Here is a 12,877-nt window from a genome sequence, read left to right on the forward strand (position 1 = left end):
CAGCCCTACCTTCTCTGCAGAGACCCCTTCATCCCCAAGCCTCCCGTTGAGATTTTTTTCTGCAAATCCCTCTGGCACGCTGCTCCAAGCCATGTCACCACCGTGGCTCGTTGCTGTGGCAGGGGGAAGCAGGGTCAATTATACCATCTCACAAGGTACAAATTAACGTGACAAACTAAGACTGCAAGCTCTGGACGCGTCTGTATGTCTGTCCACCGCTGCCAGATCATGAAAGGAAATGGTTGTCTAGAATATTACAGTTCTCTTTGCCTTCAGTTTTGCTTTTCAAGGAGCACATGAAGAGCAGATCGGGCAGCTATCATCTTAACTTCACCCTCCTACCTCCCTGTGGCTGTGTAAACAACCGATCTGACTCCCACCAATTTTTTCCCCACTTCTCTACCCTGCTGCTCCGCTTCCTCTCCTTATCCTCACTACACTACTGAGGTGGCTTTGTGGAGGAGGATGACAGACCAAGGGACACAGGTCTGGCGTGGGAGGTGTAACAGGTACATCGGCAAGGTTGGAGGGAAGGAAAAGCAGATCAGGGGGAAGTGTCAGAAACAAGGCTTGCAACGTTTGCAAAGTCCCTGCTCTGACCTCCCCTGTTCCACAGCCCCGTGGAGACAAGGTGTTCCCCCACCCACACTCCGAAGTGTTTTGGTTCACACATCCCATGGGCATCTGCCTGTGGGTGAGCCATTATCGCCGCCTGCAATTCTCAACATCAGATGCTTAGAGCCCTTCCCAGCTAACTGCAGGACAGAAATCCTCACAGCAAAGTCCTTTGGGCACGAAGATGGATAAGCAAGGCTTGTACCAGGGTCCCCAGCTTCCATCCGCTTCATGCTACCAGCACACAGCAAGCCCAACACCCCTGACCAGACTTATCTCCCCACGCACAGTACCCATGCAGCCAGCACGATTTACTTGGGGCTTAGAGGAGCTGTCGCGCTGGGAAATGATGGGGCTAATCTCAGCAGCACTGCTTGTGAAGTGGCTGCAGCATCACCAAGCCCACAGCCGAGAAGGATGGGCTGTTGAAGACCAGTGTGAGGCATCATGGCAGGAGACTGAAGATCCACCTGCCCATGCCCTTGCTGACCCTAACATGTATCTCCTTACCAAGCTGAAGACACAGAGGCATGGAAGAAGTGCCTGGAAGCACAGAGGAGATCACAGAATCACAGAATGGTTGAGGTTGGAAGGGATCTCTGAAGACCATCTAGTCCAACTCCTCTGCCAGAGCAGGATTCCCTTGAGTAGATCCCACAGGAGCACATCCAGGTGGGTTTTGAAAGTCTCAGGAGACAGATACTCTACAACCTCTCTGGGCAGCCTGCTCCAGTGCTCCATTACCCTCACAATAAAGAAGTATTTCCTTATGTTTACGTTGAAGCATAAGGAAATGTTATTAAATGAAAATTAGATGCAAGGGGTTGCAGGGAGGAGAAGCCAGCCCCAGTGCCACGGGGAGGCTCAGGCTGGCAGCACCGCCGCTCCGCGGCTGCTCGCTTGCAATTTGTATCATGGGCAATTAAACCCTTCCTGCGCACGGAGATGGGATGTAATAGTCTGAATATTCAGCCTTTAACATCGAGGCATGAAGAGGTTCTTGAAGCGCATTGCCTCTGGTCACCCACAGCCACGGAATTCTGAAAAATGGTCTCCGTTTCATAACACGTTTATAGCAGGCAGATTGCACATCAGCCTTTTAGGGGAGACGGTAGGACTGCTTTATCTGGGAAGGCAGGAAATAAACAGAACTGATTCCTACTGAAAAAAAAAAGTTTTGTTGAAAATAAATAAAAATCGTCAAAATCTACAATGAATTACACCTTAACCTCATCACTGCATTCAGAAACTTTCTTTTCGTCAGTATTTATTTACTTCAGTAAAGTATTTTCCTTTACCCTCATCCATTTGATTCACTTTGCTTTGACTTTTATTTTCAAATACTCATTTTCACGCTTTATTTACAGGACAGAATTTATCACTGTTTTGATTGTCCCTAAACCCATTTTCCCTCGGAAATGCTTAAGGGTGCTGTGCGTTTGTCCGAAGTGGGAGGGAAGAGCGAGACCCCCTTTCCTCTGACGCTGGCTGTTTGCCCCAGACCAGAAACTCTGGCCCCTGACCAGCTCTTTGACTTGGCTGTCACACACCTGAAATATGCAGACCTCTCCGGTGGAAAGATCTAAACCCTTCAGTTCAGATAAATCAACCCTGCCTTAACAAATCATTCAGCCCATCAAGTGACAACTACTGGTACAGCTCAGAGCCTGTCTCTTTCAATTTTGACACAACAGTGTTTGCCCTTTGACTTGGAAGAATCAGTTTAATGAGATTTGGGGCACACATCAGTATTTGAGTCAAACACACGCTTCCTGATCTGTCCACGCACGCACACGTCTCCATACGGAGAAGCAGGGCAACCGCAGAGCGACTCCGTCGGCTAACGCGCTCGGGATGGAGACGGCTGCATCCGCGGTTTTATTTGTAAGATACAGCTGCACACAACAGCTCTGAGCCTGAATCTTCCCAGGCACATCCCTACCGGTGTGTGACGGGCAAGGCAGCATTCCCATCACCCAGCCGCGTCCACGTCTGTGCATCCCAGCAAAGCCTCTTTGCAAATGGCCTGCCAAAGCCAGGACAGAGCACGTCCCTCCAGCTTGGTCCAGACCCCAGTAAGGAGAGTCTCCTGGTCACTGGAAAACTGCCACCGTGGTCTATTAACAAGCAGAAACCCAGTTGCTGGCAGACACCTCTGGAAAGGGAGTGCGGGAACACAGCTGCTGGGGTCACGGGCTGAGTTAGAAAGGTTTTATGTGAGTAAGGGTGAGGATTTATGAGTTGCAACGCTCTCGGCCCGGGCACAGCGAGCTGCTCGGGAAGTGCTGACAGCGAGCATCCTTCCTGGGCTGCCTTCAGAGCAAGCCCCACCCCTCTACATTCAGCACCGCTGGAGAAAATGTGAGTTTTCTCCAACGGCTGGCACAAAACGAATGCGAGATTGAGGCATTCCCGCCAGCAGAAGGTCAGAAATCTGATCCGTGAAGGAATTTACAAGAGCTGCTTCCCTCGTTATGAATGTTGATTTATCCTGTGTTGCCCGAGGACCAGAGGCCACCCGAGCTGTGGGCTGTGCGGAGGCACCCGTGTGCCAGGACTGAAGCCGCAGTTTAAGAAAAACCAGCCGAGCAACAGCCACGTTCCACATTTAGCGTTGGACTGGGGAGCACAGATGTTAATTAACTTCAGGATTTTGCTCTCCAGAAACACCTCTGAAGAAAAGCACTTTTCCCTCCAGGAGGCCGCTGTCCAGATTTTCGTATCTTATTTAGGTCCGAATTTAGAGGCAAACCCTTTGCTTTTCATTCATCTTCCCTGATAACAGACTTCCATGTGTTTTCTGCACAATAAACAGCCTATAAATAAAATACCAACATGGATGTCACACAAAAAAATATCTAGAGGGGATTAGTGTATGTTCTGGATAATAAAAGGAGCTGGTTGAATTATTCATAGTGAATAAATCAGCCCTTTTCTGGTTTGGGATCAGACCCTGAAACTTGCAGAAGCTCTTGGGATGTGTTCAGGATGGGAGTAATTCATTTCGTTAGACTTTCTGCTGCGGTTTCTGATTTGTCCCACAATTTACATGCAATAGGTGCTATTCCTCATGATTTTTTTTTTTTTCTTAAGGCAATGGCTACCAATAGTGAGAGGACAGCCACTGCCCTTCTCTGGGCACCCACCCTCATTGTCACGCAACCACGAGCAGCTCCACGAGGAACGGTCCCTCTCGTAGCACCCGGGCACACAGGAATGGGCTCAGGTGACCGTTCTGAACATCAAGGCATCAAGAGATATGAGCACTTTCCAAGCAAATGAATATTTGTGAAGATGTTATAAATGCACCGCCAGCTCCGGCGGCACCGAGCCATCACTCAGGCATGGAAAGTAACAGCCAGAAAAAGCACTGGGGCCCCTCACGAGCAATACCCATTTCCCAACACTTTGCATCTCTGCGATATACATCTTTATCAGGGACCGAAACCCGACGTAGCTCGTTACGTGAGTGCAAATTCGCTAGATTGATGCTCGTGCCTGACTCTTGCTGCGCACCGGGCAGGCCAAGGAGAGCGTGCAGTCCTTGGCAGAGCGCTGCGGCGTGCTTCAGGCATTGCAATCCGCCCGAGAAGTGGGTACATCTGGGCTATTGCCTCCTAGACAGATGATTTGTGAAGCATTTTTAAGTCCTTTCGGTTGAGAAGTGCTGTGCAACCACCGGAGTCTATTATTATCAGGGAAGAAGAGGGGGAGGTAACAAATTTCCTTTACCTACAGGCTTATCTTGTGCTCCAGCATTTTAAAAAGTGTGCCATTTTCATTTCATTTCCTTCCTACTTATTCCAAAGCAGCCAAAGCTAAGTATAATCAAGACTTAAGCGTTCCTCAGAGCCAGACAATTATTACGGGTCTCGCTTTCCCCATCTATTAAGAAGAAACGGAGATATTAACCCAAGCCTTGCAGCGGGACACCAGGGCTGTAACCCAAAGGCTTCTCGCTGTGGCTCCCACACTAACTGCCTTCCAACAAAGCACAGCCACTCTTCCTTGGGATGCAGCTCCTCTTCTGTGCAGAGATAGCTTGAACTACCTCAGGGTGGCTTAGCCCTGCGCGGCTTTTGTAGAGCCGAGCTCCTCTCTTGGGGATCTTTGCCCCTGCTGCTGGGATAGCTCAGCCTGATAATGCAGCATCAACGGGGATTTTACTCAAAGAGCCACGATCCAGCAGCTCAGTCACCCACGGCTCTAAGTGGGGAAGAAGCAACCCTTGGGAAAGGAGGACAGTCGCTGCCTCCCTGCCCCGTGAAGCCATCCCCGCACGGAAAGCAAAGACAAAGTGTCCCAGGTCCCCAAGCTGGCTTTGTCACAGCAGCCCCCTTCCTCACCACCACCCTCTGTCAGGTTTAACTTTGAAAGCCAAATCTCCCTCCCCGGCTCCTCAAGATTTACATGAAAGCAGTCAGTGGGGAGTTCTCTTCATTCATGCTGGGCTTATACTCCTAAATTATAAAGTGTGTCAAATGAGGATTTAATTTATATTTAACAAGACAACGTTTGTAAATTAATTATTCATCAGCTGATAATGAATAAACATTCCCCTTTCCCTCCTTTCCCCTTTTTCACAGGGTTTTCACAAATGCACCATACATGCAAATCTATTAAATCTATTCTGCAGTACTCCAGACGTGGGAAAATACATTCTTCATGTTCAATTTCGTTAGTGTGTTGCATGGTAACTAATGCAGCCAAGCATAGCCTTATAAATTTAATAGTGTGAGCATCTTTTTCCTAAAGAGGGAGAGGGAGAATATTCAACATGTGTATTTGGATGTATCGCCTTCTTTGGGTTCCAGTCCCCAGCTCCCAGGAAGAGATAAGAAAATAATTTGCTGTAATAACAGAGGCATGAGCTTAGTCCCACCACTTGGAAATTACAGGCACCTCAGAGGCAGCAGGATCTGGCCCTTGGTGAATGACAGAGGCCAATTTTTTTCTTTCCACCTTTATTAAGTAATGAAATTGAGGTGGTGCACAATCCCAGCAGAACAGCTGTCATCAAACCTTGCTACAGAGTTTGGCACATGAGGGCATCTCCTTGCACGTACCGAAGCGAGGATTCTCCAGCATCTAAACAAGACCTGAGCCCAGACACCTGGAGCAGGTAACCAAGGTATGCCTCTGCATATTTCCATTCACTCGAGGCTACCATAGTGTTTGCACTATGTCCTCAACGTTCAGCTCCCTGAGCATCACGTTTGGGTTTGCACAAGAAAGGAAGAAAAGGACGTTCAGCTCTGACCTCTGGGTGGAATCTGAGAAGCTCTGGGCAAGGTTTGCTCCATCCCCAAGCTCAGAACAGAAGCACTTTTTCCCCTTCCACGCACGTTGGCTCTCATGGACACTTCACGGACATTCTCAGGGCTGAAAGACACTCAGCCCCAATAGTTGGCAACTGCTTTACTTCTACAGCATCATTTCCTGAGAGTTAAACATCCCTAAAGGAAGGTGATCCAGAACTCTAGGTGCCCTTGACACCAGTTAAAGCTATAATCTATAGCAATAAAGACATTACAAAACAAAACCAGGAGCAAATCCCTCCAGCAAACAACCAGTCAGCGAAAAATTTGAACCAAAAGTCTCCTCCACCGGTGCCCGCTGCCGCAGCCCTCCCTGGCCCCTCTTTTCACAAACACGCTCGGAGAATCAACACGGGTCTTTGCACCAGGCTCAGCTTAGTGATAAGCCAAGGACACCTAAACACCGCCTGTGTTAATGGGAATCTAATTGGGCATCCAGATCCATGACACAGCTTGGAAAGCTGTGTCGCTGTGGGTGATAACTCATTTGGCTGGAGGTGCTGCTGGCCGGCACCCAGCGGCAGCAGGTGGCTCTGGAAGGGACCGTGGCTGAACGCACCCTTTCCCCGATGGTGTGAACGCAGCTTCCCAGCATCCTGAGAAGTGCTGAGTGTCCCAGTGCCCCCCAAAGACAACAGGCTCTTGGGGATGGGGAGGAAATCTCAGTCCCTGCAGTGACTGGAGCAAAGAGCTGTGGGACCTGATGGTCCCACTTTTCTGCACCCTTTTCCCTCTAAGATCATCCTCTTTCCACTAAACCCTGTCCCACTTCCTATCACTTAACCATCTCCTAGCTTTACGTCAGGTTACTGCCACATTTTGGCTGGCAGAGCACAGAGGACGCTTTCCCCAGGAAGAAGAGAAATGTAAAATTTGTTCAACTACCTACATAGGAAACAAAAGTGCCATTCTGGTCTACAAAAGATACCAGGAAATCACTTTACATTTCTTCCCCCTCCAAACCTGCCTGCCTTCTGCTGACTCCTGAATGTTAATGTTATTTATGACAAATGATTGATGAGGGGGATGCAGAATTCACACCCAGCACAGGGCATTTTCAAATCACCTATTCATTTTTAAGGACCGGAATCAGTTTTGTATCCTTACATGATTTATCATTTGGAGGTTGAGCCGTGGCCATGCAGGGCCAGCTTCCAAGCCCTGTCAGAAAATCACCAGGCTGAAGGCAGCAAGGAGAAATTAACCCTTTGAGGAGTGAGAAGAAGATCATGGGGTACTGTTATTCAAAAAACATTGCTTAAGTTGGAGCCTTCTATTCCACCAGCACACGAGGCCACCCGGCAGCCTTCAGCTTCAGATGCACAGACCACAGGTTCAAGCTAATAGCCACAGTAATGCTGCTGTATTTCTTAAAAGCAAAACTAGGTTTTTATCTTCTACATAGCCTGGCTAAGTGAAATAGAAATATTTATGTAAGGCTCTGTCATCGCAATGCACCTAAAAGATATCAATGGGACATTTCCCCTCCAGTGGACCTTCCAGCCTGTGTGAGCCTCTGCATGAGTATCTGCAGCAGAGAGAAATCTCACCCGTGGGCTCAGGAGAGATCTATCTCCGAGTCAAATTCTGGTTCCCTCCCCTTGGAAATGTGCTTTTCCTCAGGTTGCGTATGGGAAAAGGCAAAGATCAGGCACGTGGGACAGGCTGACAGCTGGGAGAAGGCAGAGCTGCTCAGGTTGGGAGAAGCTATATAAAAAGGGACAAAGCAGAAACGACACTCCCCCAACAAAGACAACCTGTATCATGCGTTTGATGTCAGCCTGTCGGTGGCTGGCACGACCCACAGAATGACTTAATTCATTGCATCAGCGTGGAAAAGCAAACAAGCACAAAACAAGCGAAGCAGCCAAGGCTAGAGGTGACACGGCAGCACCCTCACCACAGCCCTTTTCTCTTGTTTTGGGAGACTCTACAGCAGGGTACAGCCTCTCTCACGAGCTATATTCAGAGTAGGGATGGCAGAAAGCTGCTATCCAAGGCTACAAGACCTGGGTCTAGCTGTCCTCAGTATCTTTAGTATCAGCCCCATGGCAGCAGCTTCCCCAGCAGATCCCTGCAGATGTGGGCAATTCCAGGTGCTAGCCTTGGCCTCCGTGCTTCTGGCTCACACTACGTGTGCTGAGACTCCCCTGTGCAGTCATGGACCCTCACTTCAAGGAGCATAAAAGCTTCTGCTGACTCTCAGAAAGGGCTGAATGCATGGACTGAGCAGCTCTAGGAACAGTCAGGGGTCCCTCATATGATTCTTCGGTATCTAGTTAGGGTTGAGTTCAGACAACAGTTTTTCCCCTCGGTGGAGATGGCTGTTGTCACTGCCTTGCATTCTGTTTTCACAGAAATACTGGAGATGCTGAATAAGCCTGAAGCTCCTATAGCTGCAGCCATATATGGCTGGTATTAGCCCCGTGAATCTAAAATACTGGGATGGACATACATATGTTCTCACACACCCATCACCATGGCATAAGTTATGTTTCTTAGGAAACCAGACTAGCAGCCGTGCCTGGAATCTCCGTTTAGGAGAAGAACTCTGGATCCAAGACTGGATTTTGTAAGCCACTCTCTACTACTACGACCCGCATGGCTACGCAGTGCTCCTGCAACAGGGAGTAGGGCAGAGGGTGGAAAGGGGTAAAGATAAGGGGGAAAGAGAAGAAATGATGTTTTTTCTTGGCATATCCTTGGGCAGTGTAAGGCAAGTGGGACAGCGACCTATAACATGACTCTTATGCTCTATCTCCAGACACATCAGTGGCTGGGGAGTTGAGTGCAAACCATCCCTGCACCCTTCCCCCTGCACTGCTGCTCTTATGGGACTGTGGCTTCATGTCCACACACCCACAGGGGATGGAGGAGCTTGTGGCATCTGCTGGCAGCCAGCGATGACATCCACGTGGCTTGGGCTGTGGTTCTCCTCGTGGAGTCCGGGCCCACAGAAACAATGAAAGGAAATTTTTTTTTGCCTTGAGGCCGTCCCTGCTCAACCTCCTGATGGTGCCCTCATCACGCAAGCGAGAGCCCAGCCAGGCGTCCATCTGGTGGCTCAGGAGCAGGTGCTGCTTGGAGGCACACGCTTGGTGGTGGCCAGTCGGAAGGGCTGCTTCAAAATGCTTTTTGTTGTAGAAGTGGTACTACGACAACAATGCCATTCCTCCATCCCCAGAGGGGTTTGTTCAGTGGAAATTTTCTGCTCAGGAAACTAAAAATAACATACCCATCCTGAGGACTTTTTGTTTAAAGGGGGCTAGTTTTGTTTCTGCTCTGTTTTACATCGAGATAGACAAGAAAAGCCAAATTGTCCTGGCTCTACCTCCCTTTTGTCCTTGCCGCCCCACTGCCCATTGGGCCAAAAAGTCTTTCAAAACCTGACAGCAGTCAGGTTGGGTTCTTGCTAGAAAAGAGGGAAAGACAACTCCACAGGGAAATAATGGAAGTTTGCTGTGAAAGAAATGAACAGTTGTTCTCCAGTGCGTGGCCTGGAGGCTCTTCAGACCAACGAGCATCTCCGGGGCGTGTTTCCACAGCTCCCAGTACAACAGGATCCAAGAAGGCAAAGCCACCAGGCAGAGGGGTCTGTCCACACGTTGCCAGTGGGGACCAAAGAGTATCATCATCATTCTCCCTGAGCTCATGAGCATGTTAGGGTTGCTGAGCTCCCCAAAAAGACCTTGCTCCAAACCAGGGATGGTTGTCAAGCCCTTCTAGCTCCAGCAGGTCAGAGCACCTCTTCCCAAGGGATGAGAAACAAATCCACCTCTTCTAATGACAACTCCACCTTCACACCACGTCTAGACAGCATGACACAGCCTGCCAGCCGCGCGGGGCCAGCTACCTCCCACGCTCCCGGCTGCAGCGATACCTCGACCCTGCAGCAATGACACCACTCACCATCTGGATGACAGACACCGGCCCGATGCTGTTCACGTAGATATCCACATCGATAAACGTGGGCTTAACTGTAAAGAAAATAAAATAAGTACAGATGAGCTGGGGCTAGCCCCTCACAAATGTTCCCGAGGACCAGGGGAGCATCTGGGATCAGCCTGGCTCCATCTCACCAAAAATCCCAACTACAGCAGCCACAAAAGCACAGAAAACACAAGGCACAGGTCACTACCTATGGGCACAGGGGACTTCAGGGGACACTTACTGCCGATGTCAGGTCTCAGCTTGTTATCGTAGTTCTTCAGCAGCGAGTTGAGGATCTGCGTGGCATCAGTCTCGTGTGCTTTGGGGGTGAGGACCCAGGTTTTATTGATGCTGAGGTAATCGTAATCGTATTCCTCTGTGCTCTCGCACCTGGACCGGAGAGACAAAGGGAGAGAGACATTGCTGTGGCAGCTTTTTGGTGCTCTGCGGGAGTAGGAGCACAGCTGGGTTTCAGAGATACTGAAGGGGGAGGATGCAGTGCTCCTACGAGGCAGAACATAAGGAGCTCGGGGATCTCTCAGACACAGTGCCAAGAAGACACAACTCATCTGGCCCCTTTGCTCACTCCAGGGTCTCCAGACATGCAGGGGCCTTGCCACCAGCAGTCAGGACTAGCAGGCATGGGGTGTTCCACATGCTCCTCAGCATCCTTTGGAGACACACAGCTCATCCCCAGACTGTGAGAGCCAGTCCCTGCCCTCCCACGCCACGTTCCTGCCCATCCCTCTCCTGTCCCTCCTCTGCCTCTGCAGCTCCTGCTCCTGGAGCTGCCTCTTAAGCCCAAATAGCTCAGCTGCTCTGCCTGCCACTTGCACCCGAAGCAAGCTTCCCCTGAGCAAGAAGATAGTGAGGAAACAGCATTTTTGAGGAGTAAGGCATTTGCAGTAAAAGCATTTCAGAGGAAAGTGGTCCTAAAACTACCAAGCAGGCAGCATGCAAGTCCGGCTTGCAAGGAACTCAGCCATCTGCCCTGTAGATCCTCAGAAATTAAAGCCTTATGCAAACTCCTCTGCCCTGAGGCCAAGATCTGCCACAACCCATTCCCTGTACTCACCAACCCTTCCTCCTCAGACTTTGGCGGGAGCTCCCGTTTAAAGATGTTCCATTTTCCTGCACTTCCAGTTCCAAGCCAGACAAGGAAAGCTTACACCCTCCTTTGGACATGATCCACTTAGCAACAGCTTCTCCCATTGCCTTTCGAATCTGCCCTCTCTAAACCTTTCACAGCCTTCCCTTTTCCTAAAGGGTTTTTTGTGTTGTTTTTTTTTTTTTTTCCTCTAAACCGTTTAATTAAATTAGGTCCACGTGGTCACCCAGGAAATTCTAACCACCTGCTGCTGCTCTGGGCAGCTCCTGCACAAGGTTGTCCCCAGAATGACACAGGAGAGGATGCCGAGCAATCCCACAGCCAGCACACCCCCTCCTCGATGTCTGTCATGTCACCATGTCACCTGCTCTAGGGCCAGAAAAGGTCTCACAGCGGGAGCTGCCATTGTGTTGACACTTCCCAGCTGGAACCTTGCAGCTCCGAGGTGCAATCAGGCACCACTGACACACATCTCCCTTCAGCGCCTGCGGAGGGACAGCCTGGCAAAGGTACTTGAGGCAGGGGGAAAAAAAAAGCATTAAATTGACACGCTGCAGTCAACTGATCAGATGCTCCTCTCTTAAAACCCCAGACACCACTGGCTTTCGGGATCGCTTCAGAACTCTTTGGGTCTCCCCAGCTTTCAGGCACCGGGATGTGTTCCCCTGACAAGGGCTGGGCTGCTTGCCTGCCTGCCTGCCGCCGCGCATTAGGGATCGGTACATCGCCTCCTCGTTGCCCGTCTGATCGCGCTGCGCTTTCTAATGATGCTTAAGGAGTCTTTAAAGCAGCGCTGTTGGGATGCGCTTCGCCATCCGAGCGGCGGCAGCGAGGGGTCACCTGCCTGTTGTGGAATGAGAGAGAGCTCCACCGCCGCCAGCACTCCACGGCCGCCAGCAGCTGCGGGAGGCGCAGGGGACCACCGCTGTGCCCACCCAAAAACTGGCCAGAGCCGAAGCCTGAGGCCAGCCCTGCTCCTGTGAGCTGCAGAGGGACACGTGTCTCTGCCCACAGCCCAGCTCAGGGCAGGGGAAAACAATCCCGACTGTTTTCTCTTGCTGCCAGTGTTTTGGGTGATGCAGGCTGCCTCTAGCAGAGTGGGAATGGCTACGGCAAACCCTTCTCTCGGTGTTCCCTTGACCTGACTTGAAGTCAGCCCAAGACAGGTCACCTGCCAGCACTGAACTCTGCGTGTCCCACTGCCCTACCGCGATCCAGTTCCTGCGAGCTGTAAGGTCACTGCAGAGTCTGAAACATCCCACTGGGGCAAAAAAAACCCCAACAGGCTGGTTACTCTGACCTCAGCCTTCTGGCTTCCCTGTGTTCAGTGTCACTGATTAAAGCCCTAAAGCTTGGGGTAGCATTTGCAGAGAGTCACATCCCTATTACAGATGCAGCAACACAATCAGAAATATGCTTTTTGCTAATGCAGCTAATCCCGGGCTACTAAACCATACTAAGCCATTTTAGCATAAGGAAACCAGCTTTTGCTGGAGAAAATACGCTTTTGCTGGGTGTCTGTGCACACACAAACATATACAGCTCTCACAGGTCAGGTGTGTGACTCTCATGTCATCCTATGCAAGCGTCCTCCCTGGTGTCTTTTCCCAGTGGCCCCACTCAGATCAACAAAGAAAGAGTCCAAGAGCTGCTGCAGAGAAGAGGAATTAAGGTGACATGTACATGTCCCCCCACAGCTACTAGCAGAAATGTCACACTGTAAACCTGCAGCAATTCCCAGCTTGCTGTGAACACTTGCCGGCCCAGCAGCTCCGTCTCCTCACGCGAAGTGACTGGCTTGGTGACAGGGGACAGCCAGTTCCCATATGTCTCCGTGCAGCCGGGAGCAAAGGCAGGGCCACACTTCCTCACCTCTGTTTGTTCAAATGTTAAAACATCTGCCTCA

The 12,877-nt window shown here is 50.4% G+C and overlaps 1 protein-coding gene across 1 annotated transcript in view; it reads right to left on the reverse strand.

Annotated features, from left to right (window-relative positions):
- Window positions 1–10,253, reverse strand: part of GABRE (gamma-aminobutyric acid (GABA) A receptor, epsilon) — a gene marked incomplete at its 5' end in the record, with an annotated part of 30,431 nt that extends 20,178 nt beyond the window's left edge. The window contains 2 exons of the mRNA XM_009869495.1: window positions 9,843–9,910; window positions 10,105–10,253. Coding sequence (XP_009867797.1) covers window positions 9,843–9,910; window positions 10,105–10,253 — 217 coding nt within the window. The remainder of the gene's footprint in view (window positions 1–9,842; window positions 9,911–10,104) is intronic.
- Between the last annotated feature and the right edge of the window lie 2,624 nt (window positions 10,254–12,877).

Source organism: Apaloderma vittatum, unplaced genomic scaffold, assembly GCF_000703405.1.
Source record: "Apaloderma vittatum isolate BGI_N311 unplaced genomic scaffold, ASM70340v1 scaffold4885, whole genome shotgun sequence".
Lineage (NCBI taxonomy): Eukaryota > Metazoa > Chordata > Aves > Trogoniformes > Trogonidae > Apaloderma > Apaloderma vittatum.